Source organism: Neovison vison, chromosome 6 (genome assembly GCF_020171115.1).
Source record: "Neovison vison isolate M4711 chromosome 6, ASM_NN_V1, whole genome shotgun sequence".
Taxonomy (NCBI): Eukaryota; Metazoa; Chordata; class Mammalia; order Carnivora; family Mustelidae; genus Neogale; species Neogale vison.
The window spans coordinates 203,992,746-204,018,566 of NC_058096.1; the positions used below are offsets into that span (position 1 = coordinate 203,992,746).

A 25,821-nucleotide genomic window follows, 5' to 3' on the forward strand; every position below is an offset into this window, starting at 1 on the left:
GGGCCCAGCAGCCTTCTGAGGGTTTCAAGGCAGAATGAAGGAGGCTGGGATGACAGCACAGAAAGCCTAGCAGATGCAATGAGAGAAGCCCAGGCCGACACACTTGCAGCAGAGGGCAGTCAGGAGTCTGGGTCTACTACCTGTCCGTTCTCCAGGATGGCTGCCGGATACATGGCGCTGCTCGGGCGGTCCCGGTGCGTGGGCAGCAGCAACATCATTTCCCGGGCGTGGCGGTACTTATCTGGCAGAGAGGGAGAGCCTGTAACCAAGTGAGAACAATCACGCACAGATGACAAGCCACAGATGGAGGGCCCAGTGGGCAAGCATCCTGGGGGCCAGTGAACGCAGGTTGGCATCCCCTCGCAGCTGGCAGAAGGATGAGCTCAGCAAGCACAGGAGGAATGAAGCAGAGTCTGCTGGTGAGATGGTGGGGGGGGGGTTGCCCCTGCTGCCCCGGCCGTGGCAGGCATACTGCAGATGGCGGGGGCAATGCAGGCCCACTGACGGAGCCCCCTCACCACGCTCAGAGGCAGATGAGGAGAACTGAGGACAGGAGCTAGGACCCAGAGGGCCCCCAGCACCTGGCAGACGGGTGTGGCTCTCTCAGGGGGCCCAGGCATGGGCACAGGCAGGCTGGCAATGGAGCCATCACACAGAGACAGAGACACTAGGGTAACACAATGGCACAGCTCCTATGATGCCCGGTGTCTCTATACACTTACCGCCTCTGGACCCCACTGGCCCTGCTCTCACCTGGCTCCCTAGCACTTTTGCCCAGAGGCTTCTCCTTCCCAGATTCTGGTCCTCTAGAGCCTGGCCCTGGCTTCCTGGCTATCCTACTGCAGCTCCAGAGCCAGAATGGCAGGGGCTCCAGGGCCCTGTGTTCAGGGGGCTCTCCAGGGATTCTCACTCTGACACTCCCCCTTCAGTGAACTCGGGGGTCATGGAGCTAGTCTGGGACTTGTGGGCCTTGAACCCAGGCTCCTGAGTTGACGTGGTTCATGCTCTTCTCTTGTGAGGCTTCTGTGGTGATCTCTGGCCCAAGGGGCTGTTACAGAGGCCAGATGGCACAAGACACGGTATGGCTGGGTCCCCATCCATGCAGCCCATTGCTGCAGGCCCAGGAACCTGTCAACCATGGGCCATGAGAGGGTCTTCCACAGAAACAGACAGAATAACTTGCTAGCTTTCCTTGGGAATGGATAACTTGGAAGACCCTCCACATGTGCCTCACACATCGTGCCAGATGCCAGCAAGTCCATGAGGAACTAGCCTCCTGGCAGACTATGGCTGGCTCCAGTGGTAGAAGGCCTTCTGTGGTTTGCTCTCAATGACACCGGTTGGCCCCTGGGCTCCATCTGGGAGGTGAATCTGCAGCTCCAGAGGCTCTGTTCCTGAAGCCCAGGGTCCCTGGGACCTTCCTTAGAGCATGTGGTTCTCCCACCTTCAGGGACAACTGACAAAGGTCTCTGCACTCAGCCTGCCCCCGGGCTCCTTGAGCTACCCCTCTTGTGCCCATTTTAGACCCAGAAGATAAGGCTTACACACTTTGCAGAAGTCAATATAACAAAAATTTGTAGGGGTTGTTTAGAGACCAATGGAAAAGAGGTCCTAATTCCACCAATTTCTATAGTGCCTTTCTAGCAAGGAACTGGATGCTCCCTGAGTCCCGGCAGCCACAGCTTTGGACAGGGCTCCCCTCCACTTGTGTGCCCAGAGGAGACCTGCACCCTGACACCACGCAGTTAGAGTTGACTCTAACACGCGTCACACACCAGGCAGGCAGCTGGGACACGGTGGGCAGACTGCCGGCCTCGTACAGCTTGCAGCCTGGCTCACAAGGCCAAACTCAGCTCTGCACACTCGAGGTCCTGCTTTGGGTCCAGGTGCTAGGATGGGCAGACAGCAGCCTGAAGGCCCAAGGTGCTCTGCTGAGGATCTGAACCCACAGGATGGAGGCTCCTCTGGTGCTATAACAAAGGGGTGCTCGGTGTTACTGCTGAGATTTTCAACTCTGCCATCCACTGCTCTTTCAACTGTCCTCAGCCCTGGGCAGCCAATCCCACAGGAGCAGAGACTGATGGCTACTTTTCATGAAAATATTTAAACACCACAAGGGCTTCTGTGTTACAGGACTTTTGTACTACTTGTGTGGTAGCCTGGCTAAACCAAAGGGAGGCTAAATCCCAGCACCACAGAGTTACTCAAGGAGGACCAATCGGAATGCCCTTTCCCTAGGCCCAATCAATCTTTTCACCACTAGAGGGAGCTGCGTACTCAAAAGAGTTGAGAAAGAGGGCAAGCGTTTAGAAAAAGGCCTTGTAGGCCTTTCTTCTGAAGGTTTCCAAATCAACAGGGACTATAGCAGACAGTGTCACCGGGCCTGGTGGGGAAGGCCACTGGTGTCATGACCACTCCTGGGTTGGGGGGAAAGTGCCTCCAATGCAAAGGACCCTCCAGAACCCCTTCTCCAGGAAAGCCTTCCCTTCACCCATAGCCCCAGAAACAGCATGGACTGCTCTCTTCCTTCTGTGCCCCTAGGGCATCGTCTACTGCATCTCCCATATTTATCTGAAAATATTAGTCTTTGTCTGTGATGCTGGGTCCAGACCTCTCCATCTTCTTTCACAGGCCTGCTGCTGGTAGGCTCCCTAGGGGGCCCATGGTTTTCTCCAAATACGCCTGCACACAACTTGCGTGGATGGTGTAGCCCGCCCGGGAATGAATCCCTGCTCTTTCTTCATTGCTTCTGCCCTGGTCTGCACTTTGGGCCCAGTTCCATTTAGCCCTTTTGTTTACTTTTTACTTAATGTCTACTCCAGAAAGGGCAGGGGCTTCTGTCAGCCTTTCTCTCTGTGATACCCTGAAGGTTGGCTCCTGCGATAGCTGGCCTCCAGAGATGGCAACCTGCAATGCCTTCCCTCCAAAAACACACACGCCTCTCCTCACACCGTGAGGTGAAGTCTCATTCCGCACCCCGGTATCTAGGTTGGCCTTAGGGACTTGACCAGACAATGGAATGGGACAAAAGGGACATTGTGGGATTTCCAAGTCTGGGTGATAAGAAGCCCAGGTTGCAGGGAAAGGCCCTACACAGGGACTCAGGTCGATAGCCCCAGCTGAGCTCCTGGGTGATAGTTGCTACCAGTTGTACAAGTGAGCTAGCCTAGTTGAACCTTTAGATGCCTCCAGCCCCAGGGAACTCAGACTATGGGCTCACGACAGCAACAGCCAGCCCCAGGCCAGCCTGGCGAGCTCAGACCGCTCCCTCTGTCACCGTCCGGCACAGCCATCCCAGGAAGCACCAGGTCCGAGTTCCCACAGCCAACTGCCCTTCCACCACAACCCTTCTGTCTAAAAGGACAGAGGACCAGATTTCACTGTGAGAACTAGGATCAGATTGTGAAAAAGATGCAGGCTCTCAGAGAACGAGACTTTAGCAGACTGATAAGAAATCAGGCAATAACTGGCAAAGTACATAGCTTTTCACAGAGCCATTTCTCCTGATTAAGCCTTTCTCAACTGAGAAAGGTTATTTTTTTGGTTATTGGTTATCTTTTGGGTTATTGTTACTTTTTAGAATAACATTTTCCAGGGTTAAGTTCAGCCTTCAAATTTTCACACTGTGCAGTCATGCTCAATTGCTCAAGACAAGAATCAGTGGTACCTTAACTTTTTTATTCTTTGTAGATATTTTAACGGAAAAGAACTGAGCTTTGTCACGGACTGTGCGTCCTCTTACTGAGGTGGAGATGCGACAGCCGGCCCCCTCTGTGGCATCCACTGCTCAGAGCAGGGTCTGAAGCCAGCCAGAGAGAGAGCCAGGGCTAAGAACCCTCGAGTCCTTAGTGCTGAAAGGGGGATATTCTCTAAGTCACAGGGCCACTTTCAAAGACAGAGCCACAGATGAGATGAGGACTAGTGGGGCTCACGAGGCCTTGTCCTCTCCCTTCTACAAGCAGCGCCCTGCCCTCCTTACCTCGGGCACTGGAAGGGGCAGAGGTAATCATCTGGGATGGTGCTGAGTGAGTGGAACTCAGGCTGGAGGAAGAAGGGCTTGCCTGGGACGAGGACAGAACAGAGACGTTGGTGACTGAGCCCTGGTACCTGGGGTTGGGATACGCGAGCTGCAAAGGGAGAAAAATCAGCAGGATAGAGGTCTGAATGGCCGGGATTGTGGCACTGGCCCAGAGTTGGCTTCTTCGTGCCATGAGGTACCCAGACCCAGTGTTGGATGTGGTAGCCTGGGTCCTGATGGAGGCCAGGCTGGTGGCTGGCACTAAGGGTCACCCACGCCACCCGTGGACCACGATTGTTGGATGGACTCTAGTGATGATGCCCATAGAGGATGTAGGACTTAACCATCAGGAATGCCAGGAAGGAGGGCAATTTGGAGGACGGTCTGTCCCACGGAACCTCGAAGAGCAACCAGGAATGAAGCTAGATTTCCTTCTTGGGAAATAAAGCCTGGGAACTGTGACGCAGGATGGTGTGAGGGGAAGGCAGTTTTACTGGCTCGGGGTGTTCTGAGTTCAGAAACCGGAGAACTGATGCCAGCCCTCACACCAGACCAGCCAGCTGAGAGGCGAGTCCTCACGGTGCCTTGGCCATTCTCCTCGGGCAGCTCTGGTACCTGCATATGGTGGTATAGGTCCTCGGGAGCCTCGCCCACGGAGCTGTCCCCCAGCATCACCACATTTCCCGCTTCGCTAGATGCGTGTGAGGAGAGAGAGGATGATGAATGGCGGCCTGTGCCCATCAAGTTCATGGGGCTGTGAACGAGAGTGGGAAATAGGGACCAGTCAGGCTGGGAGCTGAGAAAGCTTGCTAGGTGGAAGAGGATGGTGTAAAAGGCTGTATGCCAAGCCTCAGCCAACACTGGCTTGGAGGGCTTCATAGCTAATGCTTATATCCATCGGAGGCCTGGGACAGCTGGGAACCCTCACCTGCTGCTCAGGCTTCCCCTGGTTTGTGAAGGCCAGCGGTAAGCTGGCAAAGTCTCTACTGGGAGTTCGGTGCTTTATGGCCACTCAGTCTGATGACGTCAGCAGTTTCTCAGTTAGGATGACTGAGAATGATATGCTAAATCTGGTCAAAGACTCCAGGTCCTCTCGCCATGCGGGGTTGGTATGAACCAGCAGCCACCCCCTGCTGGGATCGGCTCCTAGGCCGGGGTGTCTTCCCATTAGGGGCAAGCTACTAAATAGCTGACTGGCAACCTCTGTTGGCTTCCCTCCACATCTGGGGTCACAGGTTCGCCAACACTCTCTCAATAGTAGATAGCCCTCATTCCCTCCTTCCTTCTTTGTGGAGGTGCGGTCTGTGCTGACTTACTGCTTCCATCGGAAGACAAACCCGGAGAGGCTCCTCTCCCTCCCTCCTCCTCTGACTGGGCCTTCCTGCCCCGGAGGCTTGGCGCATCTCCCGCTGAGCTCGGAGAGACCAGCCATGACCTGGTATGCTTCCACCTCACCATGTGGCTCTCTTCCTTAAGCCAACTGGGGACCCTCATTCCCCTTGGGATGGGGACAGAAGGCCTGAAGGAAGGGGGCCCCTCCAGAGCTGGCACTGACCCCCTTCTGTGCCCTGAAACCCTGCACTCCAGCCACGAGGCTCTGCTGGTGGGGCTGACCAGGCCGGCCTGGCCGCCTCCTGGTGTGCCTGCACATGGCGGTCCCTTTGCCGGATCCTGTTCCATCGCCCTCCTCACCCCAGCTTGTTTCTGCCTCACAGACGTCTACTTATCATTTAAGACTTACCCCGAATGCTCCCTCCTCTGTGTTCTCACAGTACCATGCACACTCCTCTGTCACCCAGGATGACTGGCTGTGAGCGTGGATCCTGAGGCGGGAGTGTGTGCTGGCCGTGTGCATGTGTGGGAGGGCGCGGGAGCGAGTACACACTCCTACTATCTCAGACTTCCTTGCTCTGACCTTTGCAATCCGGACTGACCTCTGTGGAGGGGACCCTCCCCACCCTAAGGCCGTACCTGTGGCGGTGGGTCATCTTGATGCTCTCAGGGCTCATGGGACTATGAGATGCTAGGACGTTTCCCCGCGGGGTGCTGGTGCCTGAACATGCGGGACTGAGCTTGTCCAAACCCGGAAACTCCTGTTGAGACATGAAGGCCCCTTCATCAGAGGAAAGAAAGCGTCATTAAGGGCTGAGAGGGAAGAGTGGGCTGGTGGTAAAAATATCAGAGAGAAAGAACCTGATACTGCTGGCTGAGCCTGCACCGCTGACCTTGCAGGCAACAGCCCCTTCATGACTAAACATCCCCCTAACCGTACCGGAGTCTAGGCAAGAGGCTGAGAGGCCCGTGGATGACCCCACGAAGAGAGCACATCGGAAGAGCCCGATGCTCTGAGTTCATGGTTGTGTGTTACCGGCATTCTCAGGGCAGAAGAGGAATAAGAGCGGGGGGAGCCGGAGAGGAGGAGCTGACCATCAGCTGTCAGTCAGTGGGCCCCTCTTCTGTAAGCTGGGCTTCTTGGATTGCTAAACGGTCCAGCTCTTAGTGATCTGGGTTAAGTTCCCTGTGACATGGTCTGTGTGGAGAGATCGGACCCCAGATCCGGACATTAGTCAATGAAAAACACTACAGTTCTATTTTAACATGATTACATTCTTATTAAGTAGATGGATATCTTGGCAGAAATTTTCGAACCCAAACCCTCCTGGGTGATAGTACATTGGTCTGGGTCCTTGTCTGTGGACTCTGGAGAAACAAAGCACAACTGTCCAGGGTTCTTCAATCCTTCACCATCTGTGGCCCCTATGTCCTACTGGGGATGCTTCTGAGCGTGGCCTGAATAGCCGGTTTTCTACCTGCTTCTTCCAAAACACGTGAAGATGAAAAAGAAGGGTAAACTGCAGAGGACACCTCCATGTGTGCTCTGGAGACACTGATGTATGTGGGTATTTTCTGCTTTTTGCTTCAGTGGTCCAACAGCCTTGCATAGCGGAGGACATCCCTTGCCCCATTGGCCAGGCTCTAGCCTACCTGGGTCACCTGCTGCAACAGGGAAGTTTGCACACAACAAAGACCAGCCGAGAATGAGAGATAATGGAATACCCACCAGACTTTCACTTTCTCTGCAATGTTTCACCCTGAAATACTGTGGGAGAATCATTAAAGAAAGGGGAGATCTCAGGCTCTGTGGACTTCCCTCTGGAAAATGTGCCCATCTGTCAAACTATGGACAAGTTTCTTCTTCTTCTTTTTTTTTTTTTTACATTTCGTGCTATCTATACCTGTGCAGGAATGCTGAGACCTGCACTGGGGGCCTGACATGACCAGAAGCTCCAGCATCAAGAACAAGGCAAGTGAACCCCAACAGGCCAGATCCGCTGAATCTTAGTGGTCCAGCCTCCCTCAGGCCAGTGATCATCCCTGAAGAGGAACCGCTTGTCCTTGATGGCCTTGCCCCACACCAAACAGCCCTGGCCGTAGGAACTGGGTTCACACCCCTTGAGATCTGGCAGCCAACCTGTTTAGCAGATAAGTTTCTCCAGAAAACACTTGGAGTCAGCCTCCTGGTTGAAAATGGGGTGAGGGCATGTAAACGGGGGCTCAAGACCACTGAACCCTAGTCCTGGAACACAGGCTATCCTTTTGCTTGCATGCATCAGTCCTTGGGCTGAACCCTGCCATGGAGGCTAAGAGGCAGGTTAGAGTCCGAGGGAACTTCTGGAGCTTGGGGCAGGCTCAGAGCCTTGCTGACCCCTCTAAGAGCAGCCAGTACAGAAATACTACTCCCTCCAGGCTTTTGTCAAATGTGAGTCTGGGTCACCAGATGGGTCTGAGGAAGAGGGAGGGAGGGATGGAAAGGAGGTAGAGGGGATGGGTAAAGAGAAGGAAGAGGGATGGGGGAGGAGAGGGCATAAAAAGGGAAGGAAAAGAGGAGAAAGAGGGAGACGGGGAGAAGGGGCTGGCTCAGACTATTTCTTACCTCTGTAGGTTCTCAGGATGGAAAATATCTCCAAAGAGATGTCTACATGTGGGCCATATATTTTAGCTCTTTTCCTCCTCATATGAAAACCTTTCTTCACCAGCGCAGTACCTTGGAAAGCATCCTTTGCCCTTGAATCTGACTCCTCCTCAGGCAGGGGAGTGAATGAGGGGATCCTGGGCAAACTTCGTCTGGATACAGCACTCACCTCTGCCTCCTGGCTCTCTGTGGCGGGAGCAGCTTTTCATCCACACCACCCCCCACCACCCCCCACCAAAGGCCTGCTGCACTGGCTTGCTCCCTGGGCAAGAAAGGCTGGTTCTGTGCAGCACGGGCCCCTGCAGGGTCACTTACGTGGTAGAGGCTGGCCCGCATCATCTGGAACTGGTCAATCAGCTTCTTATGCAGAGGACGCATCTCTGGGTGCACAAACTTCTCATGAACGGCCAGGCCAACTCCAAGGACATGGACCTATCAGGGAGAGAGACGAGGCCACTCTGCAAGCCAGGGGGGTAGCTCTTGAGAACTGCCGTGGTCCTGTGGTGCCTAGCTTTTCCCTCCTGGCCACTGGCCCCAAAGCCCCGCATGACATACCTGCTCCTGCATGAGCTCCTTGAGCTGGGTGATCTTCTCTGCGTCTCCCGGGTGCTTGGTGATATAATCTTTATCAAAGAAGGCCTGTGAAAGGAAAGGCTAAGTCGGGAGACTCCTTCCAGGACTGCCTCTGCGGTGGAGACTACCACCTGAAAGGCAGGTTCTGCCTCCTCCGTCTCTAGCCTGGCCTGCTCGAACCTTTTGCAGTCACAGGGGAGGTTTTGGTGCCTCAGAAGAACCGAAGGTAGCCAAATAATCTAAGCCTGGATGCTGATCCCAGCCCCTCAGGGAGCCTGGATGGCCTGGGGAGAGAAGGCCAGGCTGGTGGCCAGGGTGCGGCGCCAGGCTCTTAGCCACCCGCAACTCCTTGTGAAGGGCTGGGCTCCAGGGCTCCTCCTGGAGGCCACTTAACACCTTCCATAATCAGACGGATTACCCATCTGTCTGAGCTCAAAGAATAAAAAAGAGAAGGTCCAGTGGGAGAGCCAAGCCACAGAAAGGGGAGTAGGAGGGGGCTTGAAGCCTTACCCCAGGACCATTCTGAGTCAGCTGAGGCACAGCCCGGAGAGGGCAGTTGGGAAGGCTGCCCTGGGAGGCTGGAGTCTCAAGAAGAGAGCCCCAAGAAGCACCTTCCCCGCTGGGCCGCCTGCTGCGGGTGTGGTCTGGGCCGCTCACCTCTTGGTAGCGCGCGATGCCCCCGTTGACAGCCGCGTCGATGACGCCGTTCAGGCACATGCTGAGCAGGTTGATGTTGCCGTGCACCTGTTTGTGCTGATACTGGCTGATCAGCGCCCGCAGCTCCTGGTTCTTATTCTCAACCACCTGGATGGCATTCTCCAGAGGGCTCACCTCCACCTGTGGGTACACAGCACACGCTGTCATCCCAGGCACAGTGACAACCCTCCCCCAGCACAGTCCTGAGAGTGCGGGCCCAAGACCAGTGATGCTGATTCCCACTCTTGTTCCTGTGGACCTCAGACTTCCTGACTTCTTTCAAATTTTCTCTTCTGATCTGTAGGCACTCAGAAGCTCAGTAAATAGTGAAGAGTACCAGTTCTGAAGTCCTGAGCCTCAGAGAACAGCTTCCACATTTGTAAACAGGGAGATGAAAATTCTCTGCCGCCTAGGGGTGCAGTGAGGTTTCAAAGAGAGAGGGGGTACAAAGCCCCTGGCACAGGACTGGCCCGCGGCAGCCTCCCCCAGGCAGGCGGCTGAGTCTGGCTTTCTGTCTTCAATCCTTAGCGAAAGATCCCCAAAGCTGGGGCTGGGGATCAGCCCCCTCTGAAACATGTCTCACCAATTCCCTCCTCTCCACTTCGAACCACCGAGAGATGCCAGGCAAGCTGTGGGTGAGGGTCAGTGTGGTGCGCTCGATCCACAGGCTCTGCAAGGAGGGCACAGGCGGTTACAGGCTGGTGAGTGGTTTCTGCCACACCTGCCTGCCTCAAGGATGACACAGTGGTGAGACCCCGAGAAAGTGGGGCCTCCCCCTGGCCTCACTAGAAGCACCGCCCCGGCTTTCCTAGAGTTGTTCACCTTGAATTCGTTCTCCTTGTCCTTGGGGCCTTTGTGAAAAGGCCTGTCATACCGGAACTTCCTCACATTGTTGACACGGTAGAAGCTCTTGACGCGATCCGGGACCCTATCCATCTGCAGGACATCCACGTAATCTGGAATGGGCGTCACCGCGTAGATCTGCAAGTCTGGGCAGGAAGTGAAGGGAAAACCCAGACTTGCCAGAAAGGTGGATCTGAGTACTGACTTCGGTCATCCCCTGAAGGAGAAAAGAGCACCCCAGCCCCTGTTCCCAACTGGCAGCAACGGCTGCATCCCAAGGGCCAGACAAGACCCAAGCACCGTTAGACTGAATTTGCCTGTCTGCCCACTCCCAGCGCTGGCTGGAGAGCGCGCATCTCCTGAGCACTCAGCCAAGGTGAGATGTCGACAGCCAAGAAAGCAGGGAGAGGGGTCAGGAGAAGGCAGGTGCCCACCGTGCAGGAGCAAGAAAGTTCTAAGGGCCAGGGTTTGTCCACGTCACTAAACTGTATTTCCTGCAGAACAATCTTTTGATAAAAGTACTTTTTGGGGTTTTTGTGGAGAAATAACATGGGGGTCCACCTGCCCTTCCCTCTCTGGAACAAGCCTGTACAGACATGGTGACAGTTATGAGGCCTCCCAGGAAGCTGTGTGAGGGGGTGAGAGACAGGCCGGTGTTTGTGCCCGGAGACTCCCAAGTGCCACTAAAACCACAGGTGTTCCCAATCTCCTCCCCACGCCCTCCACACCCACCCCCTGGGCTGTGCCTCCATCTTCCTGACAAACAGGAGCGCAGCAGGGCACAGCGTGGTGGTTATCCCTGGGGCAGAAATCCTACGGAACCCCAAATCACCCTGCTGAGTGACTGCTCCTGGATGCCTAGGCAGCTCCTTCGCGGGGCAAGGCAGGGACCAAGTTCACGTTAGCAGCCAGCCTAGGTGTAGAGGTCCCCCCCGAAGCCCTGCTTCAGGCTCTCCATGGCTAAGAGCATGCCATGGCTGTCTCCGTGAGGTATGAAGGCCCTGCTGAGTGTGGTCCGATGTGGTGAGGACAACTCCATTCAGGACTGATGGGTAACCTAGCCTGTAAGGCCAACATTACAGCAGAGGGACAGCCGACTGGGTGGGCCTCACCTCCCAGACCCCAGCCCACCTCCCCCAACCAAGCATCAAAAGATACACTGGGCATCACACTGCAGGATGGCGTCGTCGGGGTGGTTTGGGTGCTGCATGGCAACGGCCTGGGGGAACTCGCTGAGCATCCTCTGCTGGAAGGCCTCCAGCCTCTCGTAGTCATGGCCACGGCACACGTATTCTTTGTTCTGCCGCGAACAAGAGAGCCTGCTCTCTGCCTTGCCTTTGGCCCCCACCTCCTCAGGGTTGACAACAGCTACTCATGTCACAAACATGTCCTAGGGGCCCTTGCGACAGGCATGGGGCGCACAGCACTCAGTCCCTGCCAAGGGGAAGTGGTGATCCAGAAGGGAGAGGGACAGGAAAAGGGAGACTTGGACTGTGTTGCAGCAGCCTGGAGGCAGGCCACGGGCTGTGGGAAGCTTGGAGGAGGGAGAGCACCTTTCCCAGGAAGGGGTGCGAGGTGGGGGGTGGTGGTGGGGTTTAGAAAAAGCCATGCCTGAACAGAGGCCTGAAAGGCCCATCCGGGCCAGCTCCGAGAGAGGAGTAGGGAAGGGCGCTCAGGAGCTATGGTGTCAACCAGGACAGCAACAGCCTGGACAAGACAAGGTGCCGAGGGAGGAATGTGTGTGTGGAGCTAGTAGGAGGGTGCGGAAGTGCCTGCAGTGGTATGCCACGGAGTGGCGGCTAGCGATGCCGCCACAGAAGTCTCAACAGGGGGAGCGGTGACCAGATGGGTGCTTCTGAAGGACCACTTTTATTAGCTGGGAGAAAGAGTCCAAATGTGGCGCAGGGTCCAGCAGGTGTTCAGTCATTACTTACTGATGGGCAGTACATCTTTGCCATCGCATAAGCTGGATGAAACGACATCATCTGAACCACACATTCCCTAAAACCTTGTGTTCTATCATATTTGCTTTGAGTTGGGGCTCAGGTGTTCTCCTAACGGGCTGAGGGCATGACGAGGAGCCCTCCGCCCTGCTGCTCTGCCACCTCACAGCTGGTCCTGAGGGAATGGGACGCACGTCTAGACCTCTGGTGACATGTGTGTGTCTGCCTGCCTGATTGCCTCACTAGGGCCACTCTGACAAAGCAGCATCACCACCAGGGTGTGGCGCCAGGCTCTTAGCCAGCAGCAACTCCTCAGGAAGGAGTTGCACTGGCAGCCCTGCCCTCTCCCTGCCCCCCACCGCCCCCCGTGTGTCTTCAGAGGAAGAGAGACAGAGAAGTCCAGGGGGCCAGCTGGATACCCACTGGCACAGGGATGATCACAGACCAGGATTCGGAGGACCTTAGATTTTTTTTGGAAAAGAATTTTTGCCCCCCTTCCCCTTCTCTTTTTACTATGGGAGAAGTCAGCTAAGGCTTGGTCACATGTCTGGATGGATCTAAATGAGAAACAGTATCAGAAGGGAAGTCAAGGTCGGGAGGAGCAGGCTGGCCTCTCCAGTGGACAGACCAAGTCAGAGGACAAGAGACACTTCTAAGTCCCTTGCTTGAGAAGCAGAACTGACAAAAAAGATAATTATAAAGAATTGGTCTTTTCATATCGACTCACAAATGTACAGTCCTCACCAGTAGCTGTTTGTGGGTCAAATGAAGAGAAACAGAAATTCCTGCAAGAAGGGAGGGCTGGATGTTTTCCTGTCTCTGTGCAGATTAGTAGATAATCACATTTATGAAGCGAGGGAGGCAGATGGTCCAGAGAAACCAAGCTGACAGAGCTAAAGTAATAGATGGCCTATGTGTTCAAGGAATGTGGGGGACTAGCCTAGCTTTCTGGGGGAGACCCAGCAGGAAGAAGGCACACAGCATTGACCTTGAGGCTGGCTGTCAGTTTCTAGTTTGCTTGTGTGAAAGCCCCAGCATCCTCACGTGAGACAGATCTGGCTGCCACTGCTTTGTTCTTGGTTCTTGCCATCTATAAGACAAACACCTACTTCCACTGGGACTTACTCCATTTGCCAAAGCTGAACTGAGCAGCTGAGGGAAGGGAAGGCAGCATGTGGCTCAGCAAGGCAGATCTGTATGCATGAAACACAGCCCCTAGGGATGGTGCCTTGTGTGGAGATGAGCACGCACTGATGACATTTCCTAACACCCACTGTTATTTTTCCTCCATTACTGGCACCACTGAAACCCCATTTGAACATTCAGACCGTTGTTTGCAAGCATTGTTTGGATGCGCCAGAGGCAAGTCCCGCACTAAGTCCTACTCGCCAGAAACTGTGGAGTTTCCTGAGATGTTGAGAGGCCCTGTGACATGAGCATGTGGGGTGGAAGCCAGGGCAAACCGTGACGGAGACTTCCTGTTTGGCAGGGACGGAAATGGGACATACCAGGGCCCGATTCTCTAATATCCAAAATAATGATGTTTTAGAGTAAAATCTGGTTTCTGATACAGAAATTATAGGGCAAAACAAAGAAAATACAATGACAATAAAGCAGCATTTGCAGACAAAATGAGAAAGAAGGAAGTCACAGGCCAGAACCATTAGTTTGTCCAAGGACTTTCTAGAGATGCTTCTGGTTTCTGATTTTTGTGTGATTCCGTCTTTCCCTTCTGCTGACCTCTGCGTCCATGGCTTTTGCATGATCTATGCTGTTGGGGACAACAACGATGCCACTTCTGAAATGCTTGAGGGGATGGTCCCTAGGTAGTGAGCAAGTCCCCCCCTCCTGAGGAGACCCTTTCCTCTTTCACATTCTGTTTCTAGAAATGCTACTGTGGAATGGAACCGGAGCCTTCCTGAGGATCACAATTAGGCAGAGTGGGCTTGCTATCCCTGTCAGAATTACTTGTTTCTATAGAAGTCCATTTTCTTTTTAGCACAGAATGGTTACTGCCTAGGAAATGTGCAAGTTGACCTGCCTTACATCTGAAATGTGGTTAGCCTGGTCTCTGTTGCTAGCAGACTGGCTTTTAAAAAAAAAATTTTTTTTTAAGGAGTCATTAAGGCCAACTGACTTGTGATGTGATATCAAGCTCATCATTGCTCACTGGCTAAAGCAATTTTTCTGCTAAGACAGGATCCCAAACACATCAAAGAGAGTCTATGAATGTTCGCAGCTGCTTGTTGAGACTTATAGACATGGAACTTTAGTGATACACTGGAACTGGGGACAGTCAGAGCCAGTCTTATGTGTCAACTGCAGCCCAACACCCTTTCATCAGCACAGCTTCACTGAGGTCCCCTGGCACAGTGAAGCCCTCTGGGCTACAGCCCACAAGCCCAGGCTGACTTCTCCTGGAGCCTCTGGCTTTTGTGAAATAAAGAAGAGAATCACAGCTATTCAGCTGGTAGGTCTGCACATCTGTGCTCAGTCATTCCTTCCGCTTTGTTGGTATCCCAACTTAGCTTTCCAGGAAGCGTTGGGGAGAAATAGCTGTCACTATCCTGGGCCAGAGAGTTGGCGGCCTAGAAAAGGTTTTCCACAGCCAGATCCTATTTGGCAGCTCCCACAAATCTCTTTCAAATCCACAGGTTCTCCACCCTGGCTGCAGAGCCTCCAGGGCAGCCAGCGGGAAGAGTCAATATCTTCCATGACAAACCTCAAGAAGTCAGCCTATGGTTGAGGTCAGGGCTGTACTGGTGTCCTATCTGGTTGAGAATAATCACAATGGAGGATTCCAGGCATTGGAACTTGAAGTTGGAAGGTTTCTAGACATACTTATGGGACATTCTCAGACCCTGGTCATTTCCTGCAGGAATTTGGGTTGGTAAGAAAATCACCCTCATGTACTGCAGACAGCTACAAAATAGTACAGCAGAGGCAAACAAAGTCTAAAGATGGCAGTCAGTCCAATCAGATAAAGCCAAATGCCTTTTGTTGTCTAGTTAGTCCTTCAAAAAGTAGTATTCAGTAGAATAGGGAAAAAAGTAAAAAAAAAAAAAAAAAAACAGGTTATAAATGAATTATGTGTAGGGGCGCCTGGGTGGCTCAGTGGGTTAAGCCGCTGCCTTTAGCTCAGGTCATGATCTCAGGGTCCTGGGATCGAGTCCCACATCGGGCTCTCTGCTCAGCAGGGAGCCTGCTTCCTCCTCTCTCTCTGCCTGCCTCTCTGCCTACTTGTGATCTCTGTCAAATAAATAAATAAAATCTTTAAAAAAAATAAATGAATTATGTGTAGAATATAAGTTCTTATGACTACCTGAATGGACTCACCCGAAGGAAGAAAGGAAACTTCCTCCCATAGAAGCCAACCCGAAAGAACTCAGGCTCCAGGCGTTGCTGCTCCATGATGTTGTCATAGTAACTGGCTTCCATTTTCTGTGAATGAGAAAGGCAGTTGCCTTCAGGTTGGCCTGACTGCCAATGGTGTTCCAAGCAAGTTCTCCCAGGCCCCAGTAGATACCATCTTTTGGAAACAGAACATGGCAACACAGACTGTGTAGAAGTGAGCCCCTGGCCATGATCAGTCTCTCCCCGGGTTGCTACCTGGTGGAAGGGGAAGCCCTCCTACACAGTGGGTGGACCCAACCCCACACAGATCCAGGATTCTTGGTTTTTGGTCTTTCAGGGACACATGCTGAGCATGGACTCCTCCCACCACCACAGATTTCTGGTTTTGGTTGATACTCACTATACCAAGTGACTTTTGCTAGTGCTAGTTATAGTTGGCTAATTTTCCATCAGTCCAACTGCGCTGCTCTTGTTCATCATCTAACTAAAAAGGCTAATAGTCACAGGAAGTCTCAGTTGCCAGCATCATTGGTATTGTTCCAACTTAAGAGATTTTAAACTTTAAAAGTTGAAGTAATATCCATGATATCTAGCATTACTAAGGTCAGTACGTTTCTTAGTGTGGGCTGTCCTGGCTTCACATTCAGAAAATCTCACTGAATTTTGACTGGGAAGACAGCTCTAATGCACTCAATCAAGCCAGCTTGCTGGGGAGCGAGGGCCTTCAAAGACCAGTCAGTAAGCTACTTCTAGATAACCACATCTATTACATCCCCGCCTGGAAGAGGAAACATGGCAGGGAACATTGCCACACTGACTGGGTGGAAGAGGAGGGGAGACTTCTGACTTCTCTTTGCTAATGTAGTCTGCAGCTACTATGACTCAGAACCCAGCACCAGCAACCAAGAAAATTTGGTGGAGACCTTCGAAGTCTATGGGACATTTCACTTAATTTTTGAGTATTTTGTATGAAAGAAGGGAGTAAGAACAAGGTGCTTGATAGTGACCACAAGCCAAAGCATGCAAACATCTTAGGAAGTTTTCAGATCTTACAAAATTTTCCTGAACAAAATCTTTCAGGAAAGGTTTCTTCATGAAGTTGAGCTGCTACCTCCTCCTTGGACCTGCCATCTTATCCTGCAGACGTGCTTCTCCCTTTTTTGAGCACCAGTGGCTCTTGGGGTCTGGATCATATCTTTTTTTTAGTTCCCTAGTCAGACTGCCAAGGGTCTTGAGGGCAGGAACCAGGCCTCTGCTTCTCCTGTACTGTCCGCAGCACTTAAACTTAAACAAGGGCTAGGCCCGAGGTGAATGTTCACTCTGAAACTGGTGCCGGAAAGTGGTCACACCTGTGGTCAGGGTTGGGCTGGGGAAGGGACAAAGCTCACCCGAATCCAGCTGAGGCTCTGATAATCGTAGAGGCTCTCATACTGACACGCCAGCTCCCTGCACAACGGGATCCCGAACTCCCAGCTCTGCGTAAGAGAGAAAGACAAGGCGTCAGCACCTCAGGCCTCCTCAGAACAGCCCCAGCTCACATGGCACACATCAGAAGGCACAACCGAAGGCCTCCTGCAGCTCATCTGTCACAAAGAACATCCACTCAGGATGAGTCTGTGGACAACACGCGGTGCTGTGCCTTTTTAGCTCAAGGCGTAGCTTTCAGGTTTCTCCTCAAACGTCTCTACCTCCAAGAGGCCTTTTTCTGACTACCTCATTAAGGATGGGAACTTCCTGACCCCTTCTCTGTTTCATTACTCTCCAGTTAGCTTAAAAAAGTATTTACTTTTTTGTTGTCTTAGTCTCGATTGGATGAGAAGCTACATGAAGGCAGGGACCCTGTTTGTTACTTTATCCTCAGAGCCTAGAGCACTGCCAGGCATGAGCAGGTACTCAATAAAGATGTACTTAGTAAGTTCATGAAGGTAATAATGATTTTTGTTATTTTTTAAGCTTTTATTTAAATCCCAGTTAGTTAACATACAGTGTAATATTAGATTCTGGCATACAATATGGTGATTCAGCCCTCCCACACAACACCCAGTGCTCATCAGAACTAGTGCCCTCCTTCATCTCCATCCCATATTTCACCCCTTCCTCCAGCCCCCTCCCCTCTGGCTTGTCTCTTTTCTTTCCTTTAATCATTTGTTTTGTTTTTTAAATGCTACATACAAGTGAAATCATAAGGTACTTGTCTTTCTCTGACTGATTCACTTCGCTTAGCATGATACCCTCTAGCTCCATCCATGTTGTTGCAAATGGCAAGATTTCATTCTTTTGATGGCTGAGTAGTGTTTCATTATATATCTATATACCACCTCGTCTTTATCCATTCATCTGTCAATGGAAACTTGGGTGGAAACAATGACTTTTTTTTTTTCATGGAAAAAGATACTGACCCACATGGTAATTTTATTTTCACTTTCTTCTTCATGTAAAATTTTACAAGTTTTTTTTTTAAATTTTGTTACTTTTTATTTATTTTTTTTTCCAGTTGCAATTCTGGAAACAATAACTTTTTTAAAAAAATTTGACAGATAGATCAAAAGTAGGCAGAGAGGGAGGCAGAGAGAGGGGAAGTAGGCTCTCTGCCAAGCAGGGAGCTGATGTGGGGCTCAATCCCAGGACCCTGGGATCATGACCTGAGCCAAAGGCAGATACTTAATGACTGAGCTACCCAGGTGCCCCTCAAAGGGAATTTTGAAATTGACTCTGGATCCCTAAGTTAATATGATGCCTCTGCCTTAGTGGGCTAGGAAACCTCTTACACCCCCACAATGCATCTTTCAAGCAGGAAGTGTCAGCCCTCTTTCTGGCTCTGAGCGCCACTTGGGCAGGTCTCAGCCAAGGACCTGCTGCAGGGTCTGCCGGGCAGGCCGCTCCATGGGGGCTGGCTAAGCAGCTGAGCTGTGCACAGATCTCTGGCCAACTTGCCATGAGCCTCCTGTGGGGAACTGCTCATTTGGGTGAAGAGGGCCCCACGTGGGCCCAAAGGCACTCGGTCTGCTGACAGCAGCTCCCAGTAAAACAGGTCTTCTCCCCTCCTGGGATCAATGCTCATCTGCCTTGCTGGCATTTCTGCCCTACTTTGTGTAATCTGCCCTTCTGCTCTAAACTCTCCTCCCACTTACCCCTTAGTTATCTTTAGAGCGAGCTAGGACCAAGAGTTTGAAGACTTTTTGTCAGCCTTCAGGGACTGTGCCGGTCTGCCTCTCAACACAGTAAGGAACATGCTGCAGGTACAACACATCCCCGCTATAGCTTTTCTCTGGTCTCCTTCCTTCGGGCAGGAGGAGACATCTCCTACCAATGTCTGAAATCCAATTATTTCCACCAGCTCTGGCAGATGTGTGCTATGACACATCTTTGTGGCTCCTCTGACAGGGATGGCATGGAAGTTACACTGACTCAGCGCTCATTCTAATCAAACTGGGAAGGCAGGTGCAGGCTTGGGACTCCAGACAGTCTTTGTACTTCTGTTTACACACAGCCTATTAGAATCAACAGATTCATCATTCCCTCAGAGGAGCACAGGCAACAGTAACCCTCCGTCAGCTCCACGGAGAAGGCTGCTCTAGTCCTGATGGTCTGTTTTTCAGATAAGCAAGGGTGGGAGACCTTTGTCCAGCTGCCCTTCCTGTTTGCTCCCTCTGCCCTGTGGTGGAAGACCAGTTCCCACCTTCCCACCTCTCCTTCCTTCTTTCAATTCCCACTCTGCCAAGCCCTTTGAGTGCTCCTTTCCTGGTCTGGTCTGGGAATGCTGACTCTCTGTGGACTGGAGCCCAGTCCAGCTTGAGGCAGATTTCCAGGCTAACCACATCACCACTGGTGAGAATGGCCCTGGGTTAGACTACGAGCAGGAATTGAACTTCTGACTCTATCCTTCTGGGTGCTCATGAAATACACATGAGACTACAGTATGTTGGGATGTCTGTACCAGGCAGATGACAGAAGTTGGTGTGTGTGTAAGAAAAGCAGAGAGCCTGCCTTGTGAGGCAGTGTGCTGGCAGGGCTGAGGACCAGAATCCCTTTACCTGTCCTTCCCCAGAGTCTTCTTTTCTTCCTTTTTCCTGCTGCCAGGGTAGCTTTTTTCCTGGCACCAAGAACCCTACAGGAACACTTCTTCTGCAACAGCCAGGTTTTGCTTTTTTTGAGGTCAATAATAATAATAAAAAAAAAACCCCAAACCTGAAGGCTTTCAAGAACTGATTAGCCTTTTCCACTGGTTCTATCACTGGTTCTATCCACTGGTTTCTGTACCGAGGAAGAGAAACACAGAAGTTCGGTCTTCTGTATGCACCCAACAGAATGAATCTGATAAATACCTCTTTGAGGATGATCTTATGAAAGGGCTCACTCAGGGGTCTGCACTCAGCATAGAACCTATTCCCCCAGCAACTCACAGCAAAAAACAGGGTTGCCAGAATTGGGAGAGCCTCAAGAAGGTGGCCTCCAGAGCCTCTGGTCCTTCCCCCTGTCCTGCTCATCTACAATACTTGGGCAGGTTTTGCATTTTGATTCTCTTGTCTATACTAGGCTGTAAACCTCCTTTTCCAAACACTAGTGTAGTGTGGAGTGAAGACGGGAACGATTGTCCTGCTGGTAAACTCCATCAGATTGGGTTAGCTCTCCACTCCATCCTCTGTGCCAAAGGAAAAAAAAGAGAACAAATACACTAAAGGTACTCATGTACCGGGCACCTGGGTGGCTCAAAGGGTTAAGCATCCGCCTTCGGCTCAGGTCATGATCCCGGAGCCCTGCATCACGCTCCCTGCTCAATGGAGAGTCTGCTTGACCCCCTGCCCCTCACCCTGTTCATGCGCTCTCTTTCTTGCTCTCTCTCAAATAAATAAAATCTTAAAAAACAAAACAAAGCCCTCACGCTGCCCTCTCCGAGCTGGCCAGGCTTGCTGTGCATGTGGGTGGATGGCAGCTCCAGGTGGGCTGGGTGCCAGAAGGGCAGGCCTGAAAGTGTGCTGGTGTGGGGCTCTGCGTCCTTGCCCTGGACAGGCAAGGAGAGGAGGCTTCGGGATGGCACTGGGGCTCAGTCACATGGGGCTGCCCAAGCACTGAGCATGGGCCTCCTTACTGGACTAGGCTGAGAGCTCCTGAGGGGTTTGGAAAGCTTCCTACATGGGTGAATTCTTTTGACAAAGATTTCTCCTATGTTATATAAAACTGGCCAATGTTTTCTGATTTATGGATTAAAGCCATTAATGTTTAAACCTTTCTTTTTAATGATGAAAAAACTCCTTAAAAAAACTTAATTTCCATGCAATTCAGGGGTTTAGCCATGACACTTCCTCGAGTGATTCAAATTCAGCTTTTTACGAATGGATAAGGAAGACGTAGTCCATATACTGTGGACTACTATGCCATATATATAGCATATATATGCCATATAGTCTATATACTATGGAGTATGATGCCTTCGTCAGAAAGGATGAATACCCAACTTTTGTATCAACATGGATGGGACTGGAAGAGATTATGCTGAGTGAAATAAGTCAAGCAGAGAGAGTCAATTATCATATGGTTTTGCTTATTTGTGGAGCATAAGGAATAACATGGAGGACATGGGGAGATGGAGAGGAGAAGGGAGTTGGGAGAAATTGGAGGGGGAGATGAACTATGAGAGACTGTGGACTCTGAAAAACAATCTGAGGGTTTTGGAGGGGCACGGGTGGTAAGTTGGGTGAGCCTGGTGGTAGCTGTTATGGAGGGCACGTATTGCATGGAGCACTGGGTGGTGTGGTGCATAAACAATGAATTCTGGAACACTGAAAAGAAATTAAAAAAATAAATAAAAATTTAAAAAAATTCAGCTTCTTAAAGCATACTCAAAGCTGAATGATGAGCAAACAGCATCAACAAGCCACCCAACCAGCCTTTGCAGTACATGGGCCACAGCCTACTGTAGGCAGTCAGAGGGCCCCATGAGGAGCCCTCTGGGGGTTGGGAGCAGGATGGCAGCGGAGTCCCCAGGAGGCTAAAACCAATGCTGACAGTGCCTGCCAATCCCACAGATTTGAGCTCGATGGGAAGAACACCAGTGAGACAGTCCAGTCTGTGCTGTGAGGGAGGGAAATCCAAGATAAGATGTGCCACCACTGAGAAGGAGGACAGGCCTCCTTTGACCAAGGTTAAAATCTACTCATTGTGGGGCGCCTGGGTGGCTCAGTGGGTTAAGCCGCTGCCTTCGGCTCAGGTCATGATCTCAGGATCCTGGGATCGAGCCCCGCATCGGGCTTTCTGCTCAGCAGGGAGCCTGCTTCCTCCTCTCTCTCTGCCTGCCTCTATGCGTACTTGTGATTTCTGTCTGTCAAATAAATAAATAAAATCTTTAAAAAAAAAAATCTACTCATTGTTACAACAGCAGAATAGGAAAACAACATCAGTTCTTGAAGTAAATCTAATATGTATCAGTGGGGGCCCAGAAGCCCCCGCGGTAAAGCCCCCGCGGTAGGAGCGTCAGCCTGTGCCAAGCTGCTCAGTGGGGTCGTCTCTCACACCTTCCACCTGGAATTCGCTTCCAAGCCACAGAATTAAACTGTTACATATATATATTTGTTTTTTTCCCAGAGAAACTTCATGCTGCCTTCAAAGCTAACACACACACGTGGGCGTCCATGAGCTTAATTCCCCCCCTCCCTTACCCCCTGGAGCCTCTGCCCGGCCCATCAGCGTTGAGATGATGGAAGCAACATGGTGGAAGCCGAAGAGCTGAAAGGCTTGCCTAATGACCCTACCTTGCCTTTGTTGAAGTAGTGGATGATTTTGCGGCACAGTCCCTCTTTCCGCTGCCACTCGGTCTGCGACGGGTAGTGCAGAAATTCCCGCAGCGGCCGTTCCTCCCACTGTAGCAGCTCACAGTAGAGGAGCAGAGTGAATGCAGCCTCTGTGGGGACAGACAACATGGAGGTCCAGGGGCTTCTCCTCAGGGGCCTGGGAGTAGCCTGGTGCCAGTGGATGAGGCTAGTACCATGCGAGGGCAGGCCATATGTTAGCCCAGGTCAGGGACACTGGATACCAAAGGTGACATAGAGGGGCTGCCCATAGCATTAAGGGGCCTAAGATCCTGGCAGGCACCTTCCTCCCACAGCTGCTCACTGACACTGGGCTCCAGGTAAAGCACGGCCTGGTTACCTCAGTTTGTGTACAGGCTGCCTTGCTTGGGGAGATGCTGACATGTCAGACAGTTCTTGGGTTCCTTTTCAGGTAACTGACTACAGCTTCCTCTCCAGCCTTCTCAGACTGCCTTTTGTGGGTGGGCACTGACCCAGGTTTCTCTCAGCAACCCCTCCAAGCTAACCCCAGTGGCTCCAGAACCATTTCCTGATCTTAGCATGGCCCTCATCTCTACTGTTTCTAAAAGGACCAGAGAGGAGTGTAAGTGGTGGTAACTGTGATGGGCCTGTAGCCGAAAGCTCTATTCCTGGAGGAGCCAAAGCTTTGCTGGACCCAGGCCCAAGGACCAGTGGCGCCTTACCCTATATGTGCAACTGTTGGAGAAGCTTATATCAAACAACACCACCAGGGCGCCTGGGTGGCTCGGTGGGTTAAGCCTCTACCTTTGGCTCAGGTCATGATCTCGGGGTCCTGGGATTGAGCCCCGTGTCAAGGTCTCTGCTCAGTGGGGATCCAGCTCCCCACCCCCCCGCCTACTTGTGATCGCTCTCTTTCTCTGTCAAATAAATAAATAAAATCTTAAAAAACCAAACAAACAATAACACCGAAATACTATGGTTCCCTCAATTCTAAGGCATGTGTCACACTGAATTACAACCACCACTCATTCCTGTTCTATTTGCTCATTTTCAGTGGGCATCTCCTACTGGCAAGGCAGGTAGTTCTAGCTTCTGCCTGGCCTTCAAGGCCCTACTCAAGTCTGCTCCCCATGACTGTGAAGAATCTCATCTCCAACTAGTCCAGAAACCACTTCCAGTTTTAGCCAGATACACCTGCCTGCAGCCACTCTCCGGGCTCCTCGTCATTGCCTCTCTGCCTGTGCTTTGGTCGCTGGACCTTCCTGCCCAGGGATGCACAGGCCTCCTTATTGGATCGGGGTGAGGAGTCCTTTCTTTCTGGGGATGAGACCCTGACGCACTAGAGGCCTCCCTCTGAAACTTAGGAAACCAGGAGAAATCTTCTTCTTTCTGACTATATCCTTTCAAATGTTAGTCCTGAGGCCACCAGAGACACAGCTTAGTACCCGTTCTCTGTCCAGATCCCTGACCTGGCCTCTTAGTCATGGCCCAGTCCTCAAGGAGTTAGTAAAAGCCTCTACAGTACATGAAATTTATCAAAGTCTAGGACTTCACCCCTTTCTCAGAGGGTTGCTGGAATCATGGGTGGAAGCAGACACTGAGAATGGCAGGTTCAGCCCAGTCATTTCAGATTTTAATTCTTACCAACCTGTGTGGTCAGGAAAGGTGGCATCTATAGCAAACGATCTCTTACATCTTGAGACGAGGAGGGAGGATTCTGAGTTTCTACAGATCCAGCTAATTCTAGTCATGTTTATGGACAAGAATAGCTTGAATTTCCTGGTTTGTCACACAGATTCAAATCCTGCCACTCGAGAGGTAGGGTGTGGTGGCTGGTCACCACCGTGAGGAAGTTGGCTATCTGGGGGGAACTATGGCACATGATGATCAGAAAAGAGCCCCGTGCACGCATACGCTCTCCTGACCTAGCATCGTGCTCAGTAACTGGTGTGACAGGCAGGTTGACGTGCTGTTCAATTTGTTCCATTAGAAAAGGACTTTGGGTGCCCAGGTGACTCAGTTAAGCATCTAACCCTTGATTTTGGCTCAGGTAATGATCTCAGGGTCATGAGATTGAACCCTGTGTTGGGCTCTGTGCTCAGCGGGGAGTCTGCTTAAGATTCTCTTTCTCTCTCCTCCTCTGCCCATCTCCCACAAAAGGAAAAAAAAAAAAAAAAGAAAAGAAAAGAAAAAGAAAAGCACAGGCCTTAGTTTGGATTAAATTGTACACACAGTGAAAGCACCCCCATCTGGCCTGTCCGGAAGCCAGGTGGCCACTCTCCGCACTCGGCATGCTCTCCATCGGGAGCTCGAAGTGGGGCTGCTCGGTGCAGCTGCGGGAGGGAGAGCCTAGGGTGCGAGGCAGTTCTGCCAGTGAGCTCTGGAAGGCCCAGGGTTAGGTGGCTATTTCTGTGTTGTGGCCTCACTTAGCTCTGGCTGTGGAGGTCTTGAGGAAGGTCTGCTCATGGAGAGCAACACTGAGCTCAGGATGCCTGAACCTAGCATGTCAGAATTTGGAGGTTACCCTTGAGGCCTCAGAGTTGGTGGACTGGAGGCACAGAGAGCGTGGAGCGGCCTCACACAGCAGAGGACAGGCCTGTTGGCACGGAGGAATTTCTGCCTGCTTTCTCTCCACTACATTTTACAAAGTTGCTGAGGGAAAGGAGCCAGGTGAGGGCGCAGCCCAGGCCCCACCACTCTGCTAAGATCTGGCAGGCACCGGCTCAGAGCCTTCTCCTGCCTGCTGTGCATTCCTGTCCTGTCTGTCCTCAGGGGAAGGCCCGGCTGGCCCCCTGCCACGTACCCGTGTAGTTTTCAGCCTGTAAGTGCATGTCACAGAGCTTGTGGATGTAGCGGATATACATCTCTTCTTTGTTGATCTCAGATTTGTAAAAATTCTGTAAGAGAGAAGGAAATACACATCAAGATGAGAGAGGCTTCCCCCTGTAGCAGCCATACCTGAGCTCCAGGCGGCTGGCCAAAGCCCTGGGAGCGCTGGGTGGGAGGAGGGCAGGCCATGGAGGCCCCCAGCACCAGAAAGAGAAAGAATCAGCTAGAAGACCCACCTGCTCCCCAGGTGTGGTATAACCAGTGGCAGACCTAGGGGAGTCCTAAGTGGTGAGTAAGGGGACGAGGGCCAAGGCAGACTGGGATGTAGGGTATGTCAGGGTTGACTGGACCTTGCTGAGAGGCCAGTGTGGAGTTCTGTCCAAAGAGAAGCTCATGTCGTTCCTTTCCCAAGTGGGAATGTGACTGAGGAGTTGCAGACCTCCAAGATACCAGTGACAGAGCTGATACCCTGACTCAAACCCTTAGGCTTATAGCCACTGTAGAAGGGCCAAGCCCATCACACTGTAGGACAGATTCCACTGGGCATATAGGAGGAAGGGCCCATGTCCTCTCACCATCAGGTTAACAGTACAGCCGATCTTCTTATTTTCTGTTTCCTCTCCTTTCATGCAGTCCCTGGATGGGAGAACACAAATAAATGTCCCATGACACGAAGTGCTGCCTCTGAGACAATGCATAGGACTCCAGAGTCACGGAGGCATTAGCATGACTAGACACGAAATTAGGATGCTCTCCAACAGAAAATGCTTCCACAGATGGGGCCTGTACAGGGAACTCCCCTTGAGCTTTGGCCCCACTTTCAGG

The 25,821-nt window shown here is 51.9% G+C and overlaps 1 protein-coding gene across 6 annotated transcripts in view; it reads right to left on the reverse strand.

Moving 5' to 3' along the window:
- The window catches only part of DOCK3 (dedicator of cytokinesis 3), a 585,500-nt gene that overhangs the window by 9,460 nt on the left and 550,219 nt on the right, over positions 1–25,821 (reverse strand). For 4 of the 6 annotated variants that reach the window (XM_044253490.1, XM_044253488.1, XM_044253492.1 and 1 more), the window contains 15 exons: positions 25,572–25,632; positions 24,971–25,064; positions 22,150–22,298; positions 16,789–16,875; positions 15,383–15,487; positions 11,262–11,403; positions 10,083–10,249; positions 9,844–9,930; positions 9,222–9,401; positions 8,547–8,630; positions 8,307–8,423; positions 5,990–6,111; positions 4,634–4,772; positions 3,980–4,127; positions 141–259 (listed from right to left, as the gene is read on the reverse strand). In XM_044253490.1, coding sequence (XP_044109425.1) covers positions 141–259; positions 3,980–4,127; positions 4,634–4,772; positions 5,990–6,111; positions 8,307–8,423; positions 8,547–8,630; positions 9,222–9,401; positions 9,844–9,930; positions 10,083–10,249; positions 11,262–11,403; positions 15,383–15,487; positions 16,789–16,875; positions 22,150–22,298; positions 24,971–25,064; positions 25,572–25,632 — 1,801 coding nt within the window. The remainder of the gene's footprint in view (positions 1–140; positions 260–3,979; positions 4,128–4,633; positions 4,773–5,989; positions 6,112–8,306; positions 8,424–8,546; positions 8,631–9,221; positions 9,402–9,843; positions 9,931–10,082; positions 10,250–11,261; positions 11,404–15,382; positions 15,488–16,788; positions 16,876–22,149; positions 22,299–24,970; positions 25,065–25,571; positions 25,633–25,821) is intronic. The other 2 variants (XM_044253491.1, XM_044253489.1) reach the window with 2 other exon arrangements.